At 39.7% G+C, this 20,331-nt stretch overlaps 1 protein-coding gene across 14 annotated transcripts in view; it reads left to right on the forward strand.

Moving 5' to 3' along the window:
* The window catches only part of PEX5L (peroxisomal biogenesis factor 5 like), a 101,761-nt gene extending 81,635 nt beyond the window's left edge, over nt 1-20,126 (forward strand). For all 14 annotated transcript variants that reach the window (XM_071438001.1, XM_071438004.1, XM_071438000.1 and 11 more), the window contains 8 exons: nt 2,425-2,520; nt 7,956-8,072; nt 8,967-9,110; nt 9,969-10,039; nt 10,843-11,040; nt 12,371-12,536; nt 12,923-13,080; nt 13,717-20,126. In XM_071438001.1, the coding sequence (XP_071294102.1) occupies nt 2,425-2,520; nt 7,956-8,072; nt 8,967-9,110; nt 9,969-10,039; nt 10,843-11,040; nt 12,371-12,536; nt 12,923-13,080; nt 13,717-13,921 (1,155 nt within the window). In that variant the 3' untranslated portion in view covers nt 13,922-20,126. The remainder of the gene's footprint in view (nt 1-2,424; nt 2,521-7,955; nt 8,073-8,966; nt 9,111-9,968; nt 10,040-10,842; nt 11,041-12,370; nt 12,537-12,922; nt 13,081-13,716) is intronic.
* The last annotated feature ends 205 nt before the right edge of the window (nt 20,127-20,331 follow it).

The following is a 20,331-nucleotide window of genomic DNA, read 5'->3' on the forward strand; positions in this document are numbered from 1 at the left end:
TGTGATACTCTACAAGAGTTTTGAATTAATATGTCATATTCTGCTTGTAAATTTGGCACGACACAATGTGAAATAAAGCAGTTGTTAAACAGATTAAAACTGGCCAACCTGAGGGCTCAGGAGCAGTAGTTATTTACTAGGAATTGTAATCACACAGGGATTGTTCTGGGATTCCAAAGACAAACAATGTTCTTCAGTTGTATTGAGCTGAAAATAAACATGCAAGCAAATTCCTCAGAGAATATCCATATGATGCAACAGTGGAATAAAAAAAAAATAAAGTAAGGGATATGTAAAAAGGAGCTGGTGATCAAGGCAACTGTATAAATAGGTATTGCAATACAGCCCCTTGGAAAATCACACATTTCAGAGCAAAAACACAGGCTCTGCTTACAACACTGTGCTGGAAAGCAGTTTGAAACAACAGGAGTGTTCCCTGAGCAGTACTGGGGGAAGAGGAGTGTGTAGAAGCAAACAGAATTACTGGGAGACAGGAGATCACCTGGTTTCTGCATGGAGAAGCAGCAAGACAGGTCCTGGAATAAAGGGTTCACTTGGTTGTCTGTAGGGCTATAGAAAATTGAGAGGGAGAGTAAAAGTGACACCAAAAGGTTAAATCTGAGTGTTTCATGTTGAGAATATTCAATATTTTAATGCTTTTATATCATTAAATGTCTTTATATCACTAAAACCTGATAAAAATCATCAGTATCTTTCTGCAGAGAAAATAAGGAGTATTAAAAGGTACAAAAAAAAAAAAAGAAACAATAGAGGAAAACTGAAATTAAAATTAATAAGAGAAACAAGGAGGGCTGTTAAACAAATTACAGAGTGATGACATTAAGGTCTCTTAATAACTTTAATTAAACCCCATCAGCTTCCTCAAAGACATTTACTCCAGACAACCTCAGTTTATTCTCTGAAAAACATAATTTTGGTTCCATGGGTGTTGAGAGACAAATGCCATCATATATGTCAGTGATACACTGACAAATGAATTATCTGAACCAGTTATCTCTTCTGCCCTAAGTTCTATTAATCAGTAAAGGAACTGTTTTATGTATTGGGTTTTGATTTGTTGTCTATGACAACCTGAAATCTCTTCCTGGCCTCACCAAAGGAAAATGGTATTTTCTAAACATGGACTAGAGGAAGAAGAGGTGAAAGCAGAAACAATAGATCCTCAGTGTGGACATTCCCTCACACTCTGAGTTTCCTGTCAGAGCAGAGTCCAGAGCCCAGCACAGGAGAACACTCACAGTGCCCACCACGAGCTTCTCACAGAAATTGTGTTGTATTCTTGTTTTCTTACCCTATGTGTTTCATCCACTCAATGTGCATTTCACTCATCACTCTCTAAGTGAGAGACCAAAGCCTCAGGAACAAACCAGAAAGCCTAGGGCTCATTTGACAAATGAATGTCATCTTTCTAGGGAAAAAAGCCATGTGTGTAGAACCACAGAGAAATGTGTTTGACCATACATCACACGTGACATGTGAGTGTCAGATGTTCCATCCCAGCAGAGCCCATTTCAACTTTTGCAGAGACAGCTCAATGAGTCTGATGTGATCAAAATTAGTCTTTTAGCAGTGTGGTTCACAGAAATTTAATATTACAAGTACAGTCATCAGAAATATAATCAGGGAAATGTATGCAATTGGAAGCATGGGCACACAAGTGGCTAATGAATTTAACCTCTTGACAAACACTGGGGAAAGGATTAGCAGTCAGAGCCTTGTTTAGCAAGATTAGGCCATTTTGTGCTTTTTCTGCCATCCTTAAATATTGTTTGGTTTTGTACAGTGCTTTGTGTAAAATAAACCAAAAACAAACAAAACATTGTTTTTAGAAAAAGAACAGGGAAAAAGTTATTATGTGCTTCCAGTGGGAGTCAATTCCAGTGGGACTGAGCAATAGTATGGTACATAAGAGAGATGCTGACTGTAAAAAGGATTTGCCCTTCCAATGGTGTCCAGGGCAAACCTGGCCCTCCAATGTGATCCCAAAAGAAAACCTGAAAGAAAACCACAAAATGTGCAGGGGAAAAAATGTTTTCTTCCTGACTCTTAGTGGAAAGCATCACCACAGTCATAGTGCAGAAGGAGCAAGGAAGGTAAAATTCTTATACAACACAGTCAGCTCTCTCCTTTTGTAGTCCAACCTTGCATTGCCTTTTCTCATATGTCTCTTTATCTTTCACACATCTTGAGTGGAATGAAAAATCTGGAAAAGATAAATTACTCTGCTTCCCATGAGAAGTGGTCTCTGCTACAGCATAAGAGAATTCAGAGGAATTCATGCAGGGAAAGGAGTAGTTTTCCCCAAGAAAAAGGTCATTTGGAGCTCTAGACAATTAAGGAAATAACTCAGAAGTGTGACAGAGAGTCTATCATCCCTTTCTGATTTATTCTTCTATTTTTTAGGCACGGTCAAGTAAGGAGCAGCGTTGGGGAACACCTCTTCTCTCCAGAAATCACTCCTTGGAGGAGGAATTTGAAAGAGCAAAGGCAGCTGTTGAGGTATTATTTCATTTACTGTTTTCATTTTCAGCTGATGTTCTACAGATTTCTTTTTTATCTTGCAGCACAAGCAGAGGAGAGAGTTGGAATTGGATTATTTAAAACAGAGAAAAGATGCAATTCCTGGAGATATTGATTTAAAATAGCAGCTTGTCTCTTTAAAAAAAGGAAATCCAAAACACTGAGCTATAAAAAACATTAGAGAGAACCAAGTTTTTAAGATGGATTTTTATTGGTAGAGCAAATGGGTAAATGCCCCATAAATGTAGCTAATTCCAAACCACAAGTAAAAGAGGGAATTGTGTGCCATCAGTTCTTTACACCCAGACACAAACCCTGTGAAACCAGAGCCCAGAATCACTGATGAGCAGCACAATCACCTGCTGTAAAGCAGAGCTGTGCAGAAGCACCAACCAATGCACCATTTTCACATTTTTACAAAAGTGGCAGAATGCTTAGCACAGGAGTATTCTTGTTTCCTGATAAATCTATTTGGTTTGAGAAGATAGAGGTATTTGGATAGTTCTCCTATTGCACTTCTGGGGTTTTTTCACTGACTTCTACATTTCCAACATGTAAAACATCTCTTGTATGTTGTCCTATACCACTAATCCAAATTGATCCTGTCTAGACACAAAGTAGAACAGAGTTTTTTTTTGCAGTACTCCATGAAAAATTAGATATAAGCATTGGTCTGAAGCATCACTACCTTCATTATCTTTTCAGGGGTTCCCATCACCCCAAAGAGCCAAGACAGCCCCATTCCAGCAAGGACAGAATTTCAGGCTAAATTATGTAACAGCCACTGAAATGAGTTCTTAGAGTGCAGAGGATGAAGCTGTGAAACTAGTTCTACCAAACTGGTTATTTTTAGCATTTTTAACACTGCAGGCTCATTAGTCTCCAAACCATCTAGAACACTTTAGGGATGTTTGAGTTTAGATTTAAATTTTAGTCATGTATTTTAACACTCTTCTAACTCAAGTTATAGACCATTCTAATTCCAGAGTTGACAGTTGAACTATTCTAGATTAATACTGGCTGATGAGAAACAAAACTATGCCTAAGTCTGATACTGGCTTCTAGCTAGAAAGGGAATTTCTTCTTGAAGTAATTAATCTGATTTGTAGGGTTTTTTTCATTATATGCTATGGTAAAATGCAGGGTTTCTACCATATAATGGTTTCTACCATTTCTTGGGATTTTATTGCACACACAAAAAAGTCTGTTCTCAGCACACAAGGCTAAAATGGACAAAATCAGTAAATTAGCTCTTTCATAAACCAAGCACAGAAGGCTTTTTTTTTCCACATCAAATAAATTCTTCATCAACAGCTGCTGGTGAGGCACAGGAGATGTTTCTGGTGTCATACATCACACACACATTTGCTCCTGGCAGGAAAGGAGGGAACTGCTTTCAAATTGCCACTGCTGGAAATGCTTTAGATGTTCCTTCTTGCTGATCCTCAGGGTGGGATGTGCTGGGCTGTGACTTGGGGAGGCAGCACAGGGAATCTCATGTTGAACATCTCAGTGCTGGTGGTTAAGCAAATGATGTCAGAACTCCTGCAGTTGCCAGAAACTTGTGTGATGGGGAGTTTCCAGACACTCAGCAGTAAGAAAAATGAGTTGAGTCCAACAACAGATTACAAGGCATTATTGAATTACTGCGCAGAGTAAAGTAAGGAGGAGAATATATTGTAAAAAAAAACCCAAAACCCTACAGACTAAAAGGTCATTCTGAGCCAACGGAGACAGATTGTTAAATACTTTAAAATACTCTCAGAAATGGCTATTAAAAAGAATCAAATTAAATGTTTCCCCAACTGTAGCTGGCAGCCTTAAGTTATTCTTTCTGCTTAAAATAGAACCTTGGGCCAGGTAGTTAAAATGTAAAGGAAAGGATTCTTCAAGAACTTACAGAGCAGTTATTTCCATTTGCATCTGAAAAGAGCTGAATTTCCATCCTAGCTAAAATGAAGTTGTAAGAAAGCTGGAGTGATTGAAATAAATTGAAGCCCATCTCAGAAAGATTAGTGCTTTCTTAAGCAGAGAATAGATACAGGTCAAAAATTCATTTTTTAGGCTTTGGATGTTTCCGTGTAATATTCTTCAGTTGGGAAAGCTCCAAGTGGAAAGATTAGCCCAGAAAACTGATCAAGAAAAGGAAGTAAATCTCGGGTTCTTGGTGGCCTAGTTCGAAAGGAATTAATTAACAATTCAGTAAATGAAGACACCAAACTTTATCCTCCACCCAGTATTCACCTCAGCGCTTGGGGAATGGTTTTAAGATGTCAAACTTTGAGATTAATGAAGATTTGTGAGGTAATTCTTTCTTAAGAAGGTTTAAAGATGTCTATACCATTGGGGAATCTTTTAAGAATAAGTGGTGAGTAAAATAGCTTTTTTACTAGAGAGGGGGCAGATTCCCTTGCAGTGTTTGGGTGCTTGCAGACCTTGCTACCTTTTCTGTTATTCTGGAAATTGGATTTGATTTTTGCCTCATGCCTTTTGTCTCAATATTTTCCAAGTGCCATAAGAACTATATTTTAACACAATCCTTCTGATAATTAGCTCTGTTTCACCAAAAATATGTACTTTTGATTTTTTTTTTAAATGCCAGCATGGGGATTGAGATCCATCCTGTACTTATATTCCATTAAAACAATTGTTTTATCAACCACCATCCTACCAGTGGTGAGTTAAAATAAATAAAAAGAAAAGCAAGAAGATGCAAAAACTTCCAACTGAGAAGTCTCAGAGATGCAAAAAAAGCTGGTTTGTTATTTTCTTCTTCCACATTTCTCTGATTAGACTGCAGATGCCACACTGTTTTGTGAGCTTATGCAGAAGAAATTTTGAGCTGTCCTTCCCAGCATCACTTTATTTACAACACAATGTCACATGGACCATCTGCTGTATAATGTACTGCTCTGAAGCATCAGAGCACATTACAGCTAAATTATGTGACAATAGGAGGAAAAAGATGACATTCATTTGTTCTAGCCTAGGAAAACATATTCCAGGACCATCAGCTTTGTGGTTCCCATGAGTACTGGTTGGATCCTTTCTGTAGCTACAATATCCCTGTCTCACTATTTAGACATTTCTTTGGATGGGCCTAAAACTGGCCAAACCATATGTTAAATTAGGAACAAGGAACTTGAGTCATTCAGATGCATTTCATTTGATACTCTTTCAAAACACAGTGGGAATCTTTGCCTCGATAAACATTTTTTATCTCTAAACCTCAGTAAAATTTCCAGATTTTGTTTCAAGAAGATATCAGCTAAGGAAATTTTACCTATTTAAGCACACAAGTTTAATTGACTGTGCTTTTCACATCAAAGAGTATGGTAATGCAGTGATTCAAAGAACAATGACAGAACCTTGCTTATGCATTGGTCAATGAGGAATGTTTCAAATTAATTTTTGGCAATACAGGACAGGCAAAATTCTAGAAATTATGACATTGGGTAAATTTATAAATACTTCCCCTGCCCCCTTTCATTGGATCATAGGAAATAAAGAGCCTGGGAATATTTTGCCTCCCATTTGTTTAACTGCTTCAGCATATTTTTAAATACTAAGAGTAAAAATAGCCTTTTTGACAAAATGCAGAATTTTCTGCTTGGAAGAAGTCAGATGGTATGAACATTTTTCCTGGTTGTCATTCCTCTTAACTGCTGCAGATGATCTGAGAATGTGTTAAATGTGTTCAACTGGGCTGAAAACTCTTGGTTTATCCAAAGCACTTTGCCAGCCTTAAGGTGGCAAAAACATTGAAATGAGGTTAATTGGCACTGGTGGTGTAGCAAATGGAGCTAAAATTAGACCTAGGAGCCTTGATCCAAAGCCAGGTTTCAGAAAGGCTCAATATTAATTTAACCCTCCTGCCACTGAAGTCAATGAAAAACTTGCTACTAAGGGCAGCTGAAATAGACTTAGGCAAAGACTGTGATATTTCAAATATTTAAATGTGTGTAATATTTACAAATCTAGCAAATTCTGAAGTGGTGTAACAGAGTGGTCAGGGGCAGTTCACGGGTATTACCTGGAGTGAAATCTCCTCTCCAAGAGTGAATGATTCCCAGTTTATTTCCTTTTGCACAGAGGAACATAGCAGATACCTTCACAGATCCAATAATTGCATGATTCAGACAATCCTGAATTTCTCCCTGAATGGAGGACAGTTTGCTTTCCTTTTCCCCAGCACCCAAGGAGGTTTACAGCAAGCCATACAATCACATTTTAAGCTCTATTTTTCCAATCATGCCTGGCTGTGGAGCTGCACCAAAGCTGTCAGCCTTATAACAAAGGCTCACACAAAACTACCTGGACCAGTTCACAAAACCTTCAATTAATTTTGATTAGCACCTTGCTCTCAAATGGTTCTGTCTAAATCTCAATAGATTTGTTTGGGCTGTTGTCTTTGACATAAATAAGCTGAGAAACTGTGCCCCCAGTGCTGTCAGCTCCCTGAAACCCCGGCCATGTCCTTGTAGGAACTGGAGAATTTTGGAAAGGCTGGTAGTGCTCTGCAAATACTCTGCTATGGATCTCCTTCTCAGAGTCCCATGACTAGTGTGTGGAGGCTGAAAAAGTAGCACCTTAATTTGGCTTCTCCCCTTCCATAATTCTATTTCTGTTTCTTGGCATCATTTCCTAGTAGCCACAGTTGTTCCCTCCTTCTGGTCGTTGCTAATCTCATTCCTTGTCCTAAATCTCATCTGTTTTTCATCATTTCTCCTTCCCTTGTATGAGCATTTTCCCCTCATCTTTGAGCTGAATATTAATCTTACTGTATGATTCTATAATCTCTTGTAGATTCCTCTCACAGCAGAGTATACAATGCAGTATTAAGATTTCTTCACTATGTCAAAAAGCCCAATTTGTATTACATCCCTTGCACAAACACCCTCTGTCCAAGCTTTGGCATTTCTCTTTCTCACAGCTGAAAATTATGCTGAATATACCAAAGTAAGCAATGCTTGCTCTCTTTCAAGCTGTTTTATCTATTGTTATTTTGCATATGCACTTAGTTGATTTTTCTTTTTTTTTTCCTTTCTTTTCTTTGTCCAGGCACTTGCAGCATTGATTGCCTTCAAATTTTGTGTAACAATTTGCTGTTAGCATCAATAAGATGCAGTGTAAGCTACAAATCCTGCTTCAAACAGGACATACACTGCCTCTGAGACAGAGTGTTCTGTTGACAAAATGCATTCCAATATAAGAGATGAGATTTAATTATCTGGAACTCCAAACAGGAGCTGTAGCATTTCAGTCCATGTGATTATTAATACAACTAATACTGCTCAGCAAAATTGACACTCAGACCACTGGTAGAAAGAAATTCAAAAGTTGTTTAAAAAAAAGCAGAAACCTTTATTCTAGAGTTTTGTTGTTCATTTTCTCTTTTCCTCCTTTTCTTCTAGTCTGACACAGAGTTTTGGGATAAAATGCAAGCAGAGTGGGAAGAAATGGCTCGCAGAAACTGGATTTCAGAGAACCAGGAAGCACCAGGGCAAGTCACCATCTCAACCATCGAGAAGGTAACCCCAGGTTTTTTGTTTCAGTACATCCCCCCTGTGCTGCTTTAGATGAGCCTCAGCTCTTCCAGGCAACCCAAGGAAGCTCTTTGGACATGGAATTGTACCCCAAAGAGCTCATCCTCTTTAATTGCCTGTGGATGGGGCAGATTTGGAAGCCCTTGCCACAGTGAGAATATGTTTAGGCTTGCACACAGCCTAAATTCAGCTGAAGGATCACAAAGCTGGATTTATGAGCACTTTTGAAATCAGGCACTTAAGGAAAAGCACCAAATAAAAATACCTGGGCTAGCACATTCGAAGTGTTTGGTATAGAAATTATGGAGATTCCTTCTCTGTTCTTCATTCCTTCCACTCCATATTTAATTTGATTTCTATTATGTAGCTGATGTTACCACACACCCTTTACACTGCAGTGACAAGAGAAAAAGGCAAAACTTCAAGGAATACTCAAACAAACTCAGGTGCTTTCAGCACTGTTGTGTCTCTGGAGGGTTAATTGAGGATTTCAGGATTTTAGCTGAGCAGCTGTGAGGTTATGAGCACTGCAGGGATTCAGCTGCTTGGTGTGTTCTTTACCACCACTTTGGGTGTCCTGGGCTCAGAGGTTCAGCTCTGCTCTTGGGCACTGTGAGCTGTTGACATTACCTTTGATGGAGAGCCCAGCATAAGCACCACTAGGTACAACTTCAGAGCTAAATTAAAAATAAAGAGCAGAAACATAAATGTGACTTTTTACACTTTTTGTCATTGAACTCCCATGGGGGTAGCTTGTGCCATTTCCACAGAGCACAGGTTGTTTACACCATTTGGAAAACAGTGAGTCACTGCATTTTTTAGACTTGTCATTCCCTGCAACTTGCCATTCACCACGGGTCCATTATCTCTCTGCTCCAGGGTTATTATTTCCACACTGACAATCCCTTCAAAGACTGGCCTGGTGCTTTTGAGGAAGGACTGAAAAAAATGAAAGAAGGTGACCTGCCTGTTACAATCCTGTACCTGGAGGCTGCAATTCTCCAGGAGCCCAACGATGCTGAGGTATTCACTGCTCTGCCTTCTCCTGGCTAAGGGAAAGGGAGCTCCCTGCAGCACAGAGTGAGGGAATGAAATCTGGGCTCAAACCTCTGCCAGGCATGACTGCCTGAAACATTGGGTTCTAAGGGTTATGAGTTAGTATGTGCCTTTAAATAGGTAACAATGAGTTCTTCACAGGATGAGAACCTGGTTTTGAAATACTGTTGTTTGAAGTATTTCAAACATTCCCTTCGCATCCTGATATTTTCAAGCTATCTTGTAAACACTTCTATCAAAAGGTGAATATTTTTGATTTAATAGGACTGTTGAAAAATTTTTCAAGTTATTTTTAAAGTTGCTGTTTTCAACTAGTTTGTATTTAAATCTGTTTTATGTGAAATGTTAAAAATATTTATGCTGTATCTAGGGCTCCTTAAATCTCCTCCTACATTAAATTAAAGAGTGTACTTCAAAAAATCAGAGAATCCCAAGCTCCCTAGAAACCTTTAATATATAATATACATATAACATATATAGAATAACCTCCTATATATAATATACAACTAAATATTTCTTCTTCTATATTTTCCATAAAATTGTAGCAAAATTTAAAATGCACAGTAACTCAAATTTAAGAAATCAGCATGTGATTATACACTGATAGAATACCCATGCATTCATTGACTATAAATATTTATTAGTCCCAAAGATATTCAGAACTGCATTGATTGGGACTGTTGGTGTGCACACTGTAGAAAAATCTGTGGTTAGTGCTGGACATATCTGCTGCTTTTCCTCACCCCTGTGTTTAACAGTGATATTGGTTGTCTGTTTGCAGTTGGATATATGTAACAAACTAAATGATTATTATTATTTTTGCAGGCCTGGCAGTTCCTGGGTATAACACAGGCAGAAAATGAAAATGAGCAGGCAGCCATCGTGGCCCTCCAAAGGTAGAGGGAGATCTGTCCTAAACGTGGGGTCTGATGAGTGCTGGGTAATGGAGACCTGGGGACCTTTAATGCCATTCCTACCTTGGAATGAGAAGCATTTCTTCAGCAGAGTAGAGCATTGACACAGCTATAGAAACTCACAGTGACTTCAGAGGGATGTCTAGTGATTAAGAGTTCTGTTTTATTAAATAAGTGAAGTATTTCATGGAGTAATTTAAGTACATGCACAAAAGAAAAGTTACATTGCCTAATAAATATGAGTTAGGCATGATGCAAATGAAGTGCCTTTTTTACATTCCAGCCACTTGGCATATTTTCTGTAGTCTGTCCTCTAATGAAGAGGTTTTCTTAATTAAGAGGGAGTGAGCTCCCTTCAGCTGCTGAATGCTAAACTGCCAACAGCTTTAGGTTGATGGAGATGTGAAGATCACAGAATTCTTGTACATAAAATGTGAGCTCCAAAATATCAGCATTATTATTATTATTATTATTATCTTTCTGTAATGGGTTTTTATGTTTCCATTTGAAGCAATATTCAATTGCATCAGCACTGATAACCATGAAGTTATTTCACTTAAGGATACTCAAACTTGTTTATATGTCCCTTATTAGCTTACCTGGATAGAAATCCAAGGAGTTGCCTGATTTAGGAGTAAAAAAACCCAAAACCTGCTCATCCCCATTTTTTTTTCAAAAAAGCAACAGTGATGATTGTGATTTTCTTCACATGGATTACTTTGGAACATTCAAGCATTGTGCTTGGCTGGAGAAATATCTCAATATATTTTTTATTTTCTGCCTAGGTGCTTGGAACTGCAGCCAAACAACCTGAAAGCTCTGATGGCCCTGGCTGTGAGTTACACCAACACTGGCCATCAACAAGAAGCCTATCAAGCCCTGAGAAACTGGATAAAGCAAAATCCAAAATACAAGTACATAGTGAGAAGCAAAAAAGGGTCCCCAGCACTGACAAGGAGGATGTCTAAGACAGCAGATGAAAGGTAAATGAAGTGGAAATACCAATGACAGCCCTAGAACTGGTGGTGCCTGCTGTGTGCCCTTGTTCTGTAGAAGTCCAGCCTGTTCCCTATGATGGAAGAGCATGTCTCTAATAGCAGGAGAGGGAGGCCAACAGAGACCATTTGATTTAATGACTGAAGGCTTTATCTTTTATGCCATCCCTGGAAGTTAAAAAAGCCAGAAAAAAAGAAAAAAACAAACCCAAAAAAAGCCAAACAAACAAACAAACAACAACAAAATAACCAGCTTAAAAAGGATGTTTCTCCTCAACTCCCATCACTTTCCTCATCCCTGTCTCCTGCCTTTCTATTCCCACATCCTGCACCCTCAGCTGCTTCCACATCCATACTGAGCCTTTATCCAGCTCTCCTTGGGTGTGCTTTTCCTACTGTTCACTGTTCCTGCTGTTTTCCATATCCCAGCCCAGCAGAATCCAGGAATGAGCCATTCTCCAGTGTGACAGGAGTTCTCTGAGAATACTGGGAGGTGGCACCTGCTTGTTTTAAAGCTGTTCTCGTTCTTAACAAGAGACAAGACAGCCATTTGATTTATCTTGGCCATCTTAAATAACAAAAAAATCATGATTTGGCAGCCCTTCATCATGATTTCATGAGGACAATAAACAAGTACCTCTGGACTGTGAGATGCATAATAAAGTCATTAAAGGCATAAACATGATTTAGAGAACCAAACCACTCAGGCTATCTCACACTGCTTGTCATTTTGAAGACAGGCCTTATGTTTTACCCTCATCACTTACAAGTCCTGGGTTGACAAGATAATTTCCTATGAGTAAAAATAAAATATGCAGGTTCTGCTTAATTGCTAAGTGTGTTATTCTACTTTGGCTTCATCCTGCTGACATCTGGTGCTGTCATGCAAAGGTTTTAAGAAGTTACAGTGGGCACAGAAGTCTTATGTTTTGGCATCTTTCTTCAAGGGTCTTGGTTGTCCCCTTATGCATTCCTCCTAAAAATACTACTATTTTTGCCAGTAAAGAACTGTTTTATGTCTGAGAAACTCATCTAATTTGAATAATTTTAATAAACCTTCATGTCATTCCACTTGGGTTCCCAGCTGTACTTTCACCTCATTTCATAGATGAACTTTTCTTATTTCAGACATGAGTTTACAACAGCACCCTGAAGTAAACTTTTGCCATGATGAAGAAGCTCATTCACAAATTTTAGGAATTTAACACTTCTGATAAATCCACTACAAAGATTTTAATTTCAGGCTATGCAATCAACATTGAAATGTTTGTAAATAACTGTGTGATGGATCTTTAAGTGATTTTTCTCCCTTGTCTAGCTCATTACTCGAAGAAGTAAAGGATTTGTACCTGGAGGCTGCTCACCAGAATGGTGATATGATAGACCCTGACCTGCAGACAGGACTTGGGGTTCTTTTTCACCTGAATGGAGAATTTAACAGAGCAATAGATGCCTTTAGTGCTGCTTTAACTGTTCGACCAGAGGTACATTTTAAACTTTTATATTTTTTTTAAATTTAGCTCTACAGACCATTTCCTCTTTCCTGCCAGGATCAGGCTATTATTAATGACATGCCACTTCTGCTATTAAAATTTTAAAACCCAAAATAGAAATGTAAATTACAAGACATAATTAACATGGCCATTCTTCTGTTTAGGAGCAGATTTATGCATGTCCAATTCCTACCTGTGTGCTGATTAATGGCATTAAACACATAAAGTTGCCTTTGATCACGAGTCAGAACCTCACATTCCTTGTCAATTAAGATACAATACTACTATTTTATGCAGTCCTCTTTCCTTTGCAAGCAAAAATGAGACATTATATCTGGTTTTTGACACCTGCAGTAGAAAAGCCATTTTCTCCCCAGGACTATACCTTGTGGAACCGCCTTGGGGCAACCTTGGCAAACGGGGACCGCAGTGAAGAGGCTGTGGAAGCCTACACAAGAGCTCTGGAACTCCAGCCTGGCTTCATCAGGTCCAGGTACAACCTGGGCATAAGCTGCATCAACCTAGGGGCATACAGGTGAGCATAAAAGATGTGTAAACAAAAAGTCAGGCATCACAACTGCCATGTGGAGATTCATTTTCAGGCTGGAGGCATCTAAGAATAAAATGATCAGAATATAGCCACATAATCTCAGCTATGGTAAAATGTTGTCATAACTTTTTACAAAGGACTAAAAAGCAGTTTTGTAGCTGTATGTGTAAGTACTCTTATAATCAGTGGGATTGTTCTTGCACTTAAAACAGTCCTGCTCTTAAGAGCCTCTGTAAAAGAAAATGTAAGAGCCTGTCTTTGAAAGGGAAACTTGAGTTAAACTGCTTCTAGTAGTTCATGCCATCAAAAAGATCCTTCAGGGATGAAGGTGATATTCAAGGTGATATTCCAGGATCCTATCTGTCAGGCTGAGACATGAAGATGAAGGGGAACTTTGCTGCAATGCAGACAGTACCCCCACATGTTTGGGCAGACTGAGTTTTGTGTTACCCCAAGCCAGGCCCTCCTGTTTGATGAAAATCAAGCAAGAACAACACACTGCAGTATTTTACATTGTAAAATAGTATATTTAAGCTTGGCATGGAACTTTAGAAAGTTTGCCTGTAGTTGTTAAGCAAATTATAATGCTTGTTTCTTTTTTCTTTTTCTTCTTCCCTACAGAGAGGCTGTCAGCAACTTCCTCACTGCTCTCAGTTTGCAAAGGAAAAGCAGGAATCAGCAGAATGTTCCCCACCCTGCTCTATCAGGCAATATTTGGGCAGCACTTCGGATTGCTCTGTCTATGATGGACCAGCCAGAACTATTTCAAGCTGCCAATGTGGGTGATCTAGACATTCTCTTAAGAGCTTTTAATCTAGAGCCCTAATAAAAAGGATTCACAAATTTATTAAATTGTATTAGGAAACAGAAAACTTTTTTATTACTCATCCCCAAATGACCACATTTTTCAAAAGATCATGACTGTAGATCAGTAGGGGAATTCCTTCAGACATTATTCATAAAGGGAAAGTTCAAAAGCACAAAAATAGTGTAAATAAATTCAAAGTCAAAGGGTTGAAATGAGCTGTGGCTAATCGGACAAAGCCCTGAACTAGATGAAATAGCAATTTCTAAAGAATCTCCATCCCATGCAAGCTATATCTCTCTATATACATACAGCTGTAAAAAGAAAAGTATCTTAAGAAGAAACCTAGATAATGGTTATTGCACCTTAGAATGGCAAGCAGTGCATCCAAGGAACCTGCTTAGTAGCTCATTGCACTATGCTGACACCACTTTGCTCCACAGTGGGGATTCCCTGTCCTTTGGTTTCTTTGATGAAAAATCTTCCCAAGATCCATTTTTAACACAGCTCTGAAAATAGATGCATGTAAAAGGGATGTGTTTTGTTTTGAATGTATTTATTAGCTGGCAATCAATGTTCTGCTTCCAAAGGTACCTGGATTAATTTGGGCCCAGTTCTGCAGGCTCATAAGCCATGTGCAATGTCAGGAGGAACATGGTCCATGCAGGGCTGTGGGGTGAGGCCAGGTACATTTGGGGAAGCCAAGTGCTGCCAGCAGAAGAGGCAATTTGCACTGGAATTGTTGCTGTTCCAACCAGCTGTCCTTGATCTGGGACAGTCTGAAGGAGCTCATGGCAGGGTCTGCACCTTTCTGTGTACTTATGCACTTTAATCTTTCTTTTTGTAAAATAGTGCTATGCTTTTCTTTTAGTCACCAAAAACGGAATGTACAGGATGGCCTTGTTGGCAGAGAGGACCAAATATAATTTCCTGAAATGTAATGAGAGGGTTTTCAATATTTTTATGTTTAAAAATGCAAATACAGTATGAACTGCATTAACAGCTAGAAAGATTATTATATGCATCCATCAGGTACTGCACATATACATGCATGTGCATGCACATACATGTTGTATGCAAATGATGTCATTTCAGAACATAACAGGCTACAGATCTTCGTTGCAAATGAAGAAAAATATTTGTAGGAGTTACTGCCCACAGACCATGCTCAAGGGAAAACTTTCCCTGAAGAAATTGGTCTGTACAATGCTTGTAGGATTGAGAGCAAGGCTTGATCCTGCTGTTATGGCAAACAGCAGCAAAAGTCTCCACGGCCTCCATGATACCAGAGAAAATCCTCAGATAACACCAGTATGTGTAGCTGCTCACAAATGTGTGCATAAACACACAATTTTCATTTTCCCTGGCTGGATGAATGGGGAGCAGGGTTGGGGCAGTACCAATCCCTGATGAATGGATTGATTCAGCTACAATCAAACACATTTAGTTCAGGATGAATGTGTCAATCAAAGAAGGAAGAGAAATTTTTAGGAGGTGATTTTCAGTTGCTGATATTTTAAATATTTTTCCTGAATAGTGAAAGATAAAAAGTGTTATTGGATGTGTTGATCTGTGGTCAGGAATTCAATTTGCAGAGTAGCTATGGGAATGTGTTAAAGTGGGACAAATAGCACATTTCCTATAAACAACATATGAAGAAAATTCCAGCTCAGAGGGATAAAAAAAGAAAAGAAATCCAACTGCACAGATCACAGAGAAAGATGCTCTGTGGGAGTTGGACAGTTTCACCAGTACAAACCTAAAGTTTCTTGCAGCTGTCTGTTATTTTGAGCCACCACTTAAAGGAAAATTCCATGTTAAGACAGTGTAATCACTGCATCTAATCACCATCTATAGGTTGTTAAATACAAATAATTGTCATTAGGAAAATAAAAGTCTTACTCCTCACTCTCTCCCACTCAGTAGAGACAACAAAACAGCCACCAAAATTTTTTAAGAGTGCTGTATTAATTCCTTGTTTACACATATATTCCTGTTTACCTGTCAGGTGTTTCATAACTGATTCCTGCAGCTTTCTCTAAGGATGGGAGTGCCTGGGAATGTCACTTTGGCTCAGTGGGCTGCTGTGTGCATATCTGCTGACAACAGTTTGCTCTTTTGCTTTGACAGCGATGTGTGATGACAGCTCTTTATTGATAAGGCAGAGCAGAAGGTGCAGTGCAATTGAATCTGGGAAGTGATAAGAGAGAAGGGAGGCAGCTTTGAGAAGAGGCTGTAAAGCAAAGGCATATGTGCTTAGGTTTTGCTTGATGCCCTGCCATCACACAAGTTCTTCCAGGATATCCTTTGTGCTGTGGTGTAGGATAATCAGTGCTTATGCAGAGGAATTAGCTGTTCAGGGACTTATTTTTGTATCTTTCAAATTAACAACAACAACAACAAAAAATTATTTCTTAGAGTCAGAATGACAAGGGGTATTTGATTCTTGTGGCAGTTCAGTAAACATCTCCTCCAGCCTGTGGATGAGTAACACAGAAATCCTTAGGAAAATGTTATGCAAGTCCAAGCCTCTCCAAAAAGAACAGACTAAGTAGGTAGCTCTTGGTTTATCCTGGGATGCACTGCTGAAAACTGCATTTATCTGCTGACATATGTCCACAGCCATGGGGCTGGCAGGAGCTCAAGGTGTGCAACCTTGAGAAAACTCAGCAGGGCTGGACTCTGCCCTCCCAGGCAGGCAGAGCCCCCAGCCCAGCCCAGCTCTGCTGCACAGGACCTGGCTCCAAAGCCTGTCCAGAGAGCTGCACAGCCTTGGAGATGATCCCAGCTGCTCTCTCTGCTGGACCTAGCCTATGTGCCACTGACAGAGGCTGAAGCAGGGCAGATGACAGGGGACAGGGCACATCTCACCCAGCTCTGGACTGGTCAGGGTCGGGGAGTGGCTGGAGACTGAGCTCACCTCACTCCAACAGGTCAGGCCCTGCAACTCTTGGGAATTCTGGGCGCTTCCTTAGGATCCTGGGCTTTATCATCCTCCTTTAGCCCTCTCTGCCAAGCACTGCCAGTGCAGCAGGCAGGATTAGAGACAGCTTTGAGCTGACCTCCTCTTGGCTTTCCTTAAATATTCAGGACAAGTTTGTATATTTGCCTGAAACAGCAAGAGGAAACGTGAGGAGGCTGCAGCATATTAACAACCTGAACAGAAAATTCATCTACTTGTGCTTCTAACCAAGCATGAGGCAGGATAAAGATAAATAAGGCGGGTGCTGAACAGTAGCAGATTGAGCCTGAGAGTGAGAGACAGCAAATCTGGGTCCTGTTCTCAGCACTCCCCGGGAGCTCGACCAAGCCAAAGCTCCTGCCATCCCTGACCTGCCCAGGTGTGCAAGCAGGGAAGGAAGATGGGAACAGCATTCCTGGCACTACCTGGGAGCAGGGGGGAATCACTGCCTCCCACTGCAGGGGCCAGGTCACCCTCCCCTGGGCAGGGAGGTGACACAAACACAAGGTTGCTCTGGTCTAGGGAAGCAGTTTCACACAGAAACTACTGATTTCAGCAGAGGAGAGACTCAGCCATTTCAGGATGCTGTGGAGCACCTGTGAGGTGAGGCCCAGTTAGAGTGCTGCAATGGTGTATCACCATGTCCAACTCCTGTTTCCCTTTCTTGTTACTCCTCTCTTTTTCCAGAGGTGATTTATCACTGCCAGGCAACTGCTTCCAAATTTTTGAACCTTTTTTTTTTTTTTCCTATTTTATATTTCATGCAATTTAAAAAAATAGTTTTCCTAACCCCAGCTTGGGACTGTCCTTGTCCTCTGCAAAGCTTTAGGAATAGTTATGACCTAGGAGCCTGATCCATCAAGCTGCTGAACCTGTAAGCCTGGAGTCTGCACAGGAGTGCTCAGCACTGTGCATGACCAGTTCACATGCAGGGGTTGCAGGAGAGGGCAGGCCCTGCAGTCCCAGGAATTGTTTAGAGAGTGAGGCTTTGCCATGAAGGCAAAAGGCTCATGGCTGCCTGACCTCTTTAAACTGGGATGACCACAGGAGCCTGGTGGCCACAGACTGGTTTATGTCAGCTTGAAGAACCAATCTGACTTTTAGGCACACACATAAACATACCTGTGTCTAGTGGTGTTTCCTTATGATCTGATAAATCACAGCACTTGTAAAAATATCGAGGGGGAGGTTCAAATGACACAAAACCTCATGTGACAATATTGCATGCAACTGCATTAACCAGTAACCACTATGCAATATTAACCCCCAGCATGCAGCAATGCTACCTGAGCATGTGTTTAGAGAATGCATGCAGAAGGCTCACACATAGGCTGTTCTTAAACTATTGATTCATATCATCTGTGGAACATTTTACAAGTCCTTTGCATCTGCCAGACTCAAATTTGAGTTGTTCATATTACCTGGAACAGGCCAGACCAAACACAGAGCCCTTTTAAAATCCCATCCTTAGAATTCACTTTGTGTTGTGGGTTTCACGTTTGCTCCAAGTGTTTAATTAATAACAGACATCTGTAGAACAGCTCTTGCAGACATGTTTTAGTCCTGCTTTTTAGTCCTGAGAGAAGGACCCTCTCAAGAATGAAAAAGCTAAATCTGCACAGCTTTCACAGTGAAACTGGGTTGTTTGGATTTTCACATTTTCATCTCTAGTCTCAACCACAGAACAGCCAGGTATCCTAGGAATATCCACAGAGCACTCCATGGCAGAAATAACAACTGCTGTCCTCACTAGTACAGCCAGAGCCTGAGGCCTAAACCATTGTCTGCTGGAGCCAGTGAGAAATGGAGCAGAGCATAAATTGGTTGTAGATCTCTTTTGCCCAAACTTGCATCTGCAAAACGAGACACATTAGTTATTTTCGCATGAATTACCTGCACAGTTGAAAAAATGTGATTTCTGGTCACCAGTGTTGTCAGCTTAGCAGTTGTACAGTGAATCTATGTAATAAATGTTAATAATATACCAAGTATTCACAAAAATGGTAAGACAAAATGCACTGCACGTTGTGAAAAAAATGGTGGATATGCAATACAGTATTATCTACTATTCAAACCTTACCTAGGCTAGAATCAGATTCCTTCATTATGGTTCTACTGATTTTTGGACTGGTGAAATAAATCAGAGAACAGGAGTGCCATGCATGAAGAGATCACTGACACTTTGAACAAAGGTAGGAAAAATGAAAAACAGGCATGTCAGAGAATCCATGGGAAGTTTCAGAGCCTCAGCCCACAAAGTAACAGGCATTAGGCAAGGTAAAGAGACAGAAGGAATCTAAATTTTCCTAAAATATGCTGTAACTTTACAAATGCTTGCAATGTGTGACAGCCCATTGAGCAAGCTTGCATGGTCAAGACTTGATGTGCTTTGATCTCTTTTCCCCTTCTACATTTACAGAATGCCATTGACATTGGCTGAACCTTTAATTTAAATAGCCTTTTTAATATCAGTAAGCTATTGTAAATTCAGAAAAATAAAAAAAATTTATAAATATATTTTATATATCAGAGTATAACATATCTAGAGTAAAATAAAACTATATAGTTTTGAGAGGCATTCTGTGTGGCTTCTTCTATATGCTGTTTGAAAACCTTTGCAATCTTGCATCAGTTCTTTTGGCTTTATTTTTAAGCCAACATAGAGGAAAGAAGTGATTCCAGGGTTGGCAGGTACTTTCACCTGGGCCATCTGAAGAGCCCTGCTGCTGCTGCACAGCCTTGCAGAGCTCCCTGACCTCCCGGTGTCCATGGGGAAGTGCAGGGCAGGGCTGGGCAGCAGTGCCCAGGTGGGAGCTCAGCCCCACACCTGAATGTTTACATTCCCTTACAAAGGCTCACACTGACCCAGATTCAGAATCTGAATGTAAGAACATACTGGGTACAAGGTCAGTTTCTTACTACAGGTAACTCTGCCTCTGTCTGCTTAGTGCATTATCAGCTGTGTACAATATTAAACACAGACTATAGTTTACTGATGCTTTAATTTGGTGTTTCCCTGCACTGCTGTTTAAAATAATATATTTCCTCAAAAGAGAATGATGTGCATACTGGATGTGTTAAATTTATTAAGGTCATAGATGACTATTTGCAAAGCACCACATTTAATGTAGTATTTTTGTACTGTAATGGAAGCATGCCTTCCTTGGGTTCTTTTCCACATATTAAATTGTATTTATTAATTGTATTTATAACTGTGCAATTTTTAAATATGTTTTAAAAATAAACTTTGTCTGTGGCTTCAAATATTTCAAAATCTCTTTTCAACTTGAAAGGGTCTTGACTTCAATTACTTAAACTGAAAGGAGGGATCTAAGTCTCCAACTGAAAGGATTTTTTCAATGAGGTACTCTATTCTATTGTTTACCAATTGAACATGCTTCTCTGCTTAAAAGTTAAGTCCAGAATATGCTTTTGTTCTCATTTTTCCTAAATTCATTGTTTCTCTGAG

This window comes from Agelaius tricolor, unplaced genomic scaffold (assembly GCF_023055355.1).
Source record: "Agelaius tricolor isolate 1412-34295 unplaced genomic scaffold, bAgeTri1.0.p SCAF_12, whole genome shotgun sequence".
Classification (NCBI taxonomy): domain Eukaryota; kingdom Metazoa; phylum Chordata; class Aves; order Passeriformes; family Icteridae; genus Agelaius; species Agelaius tricolor.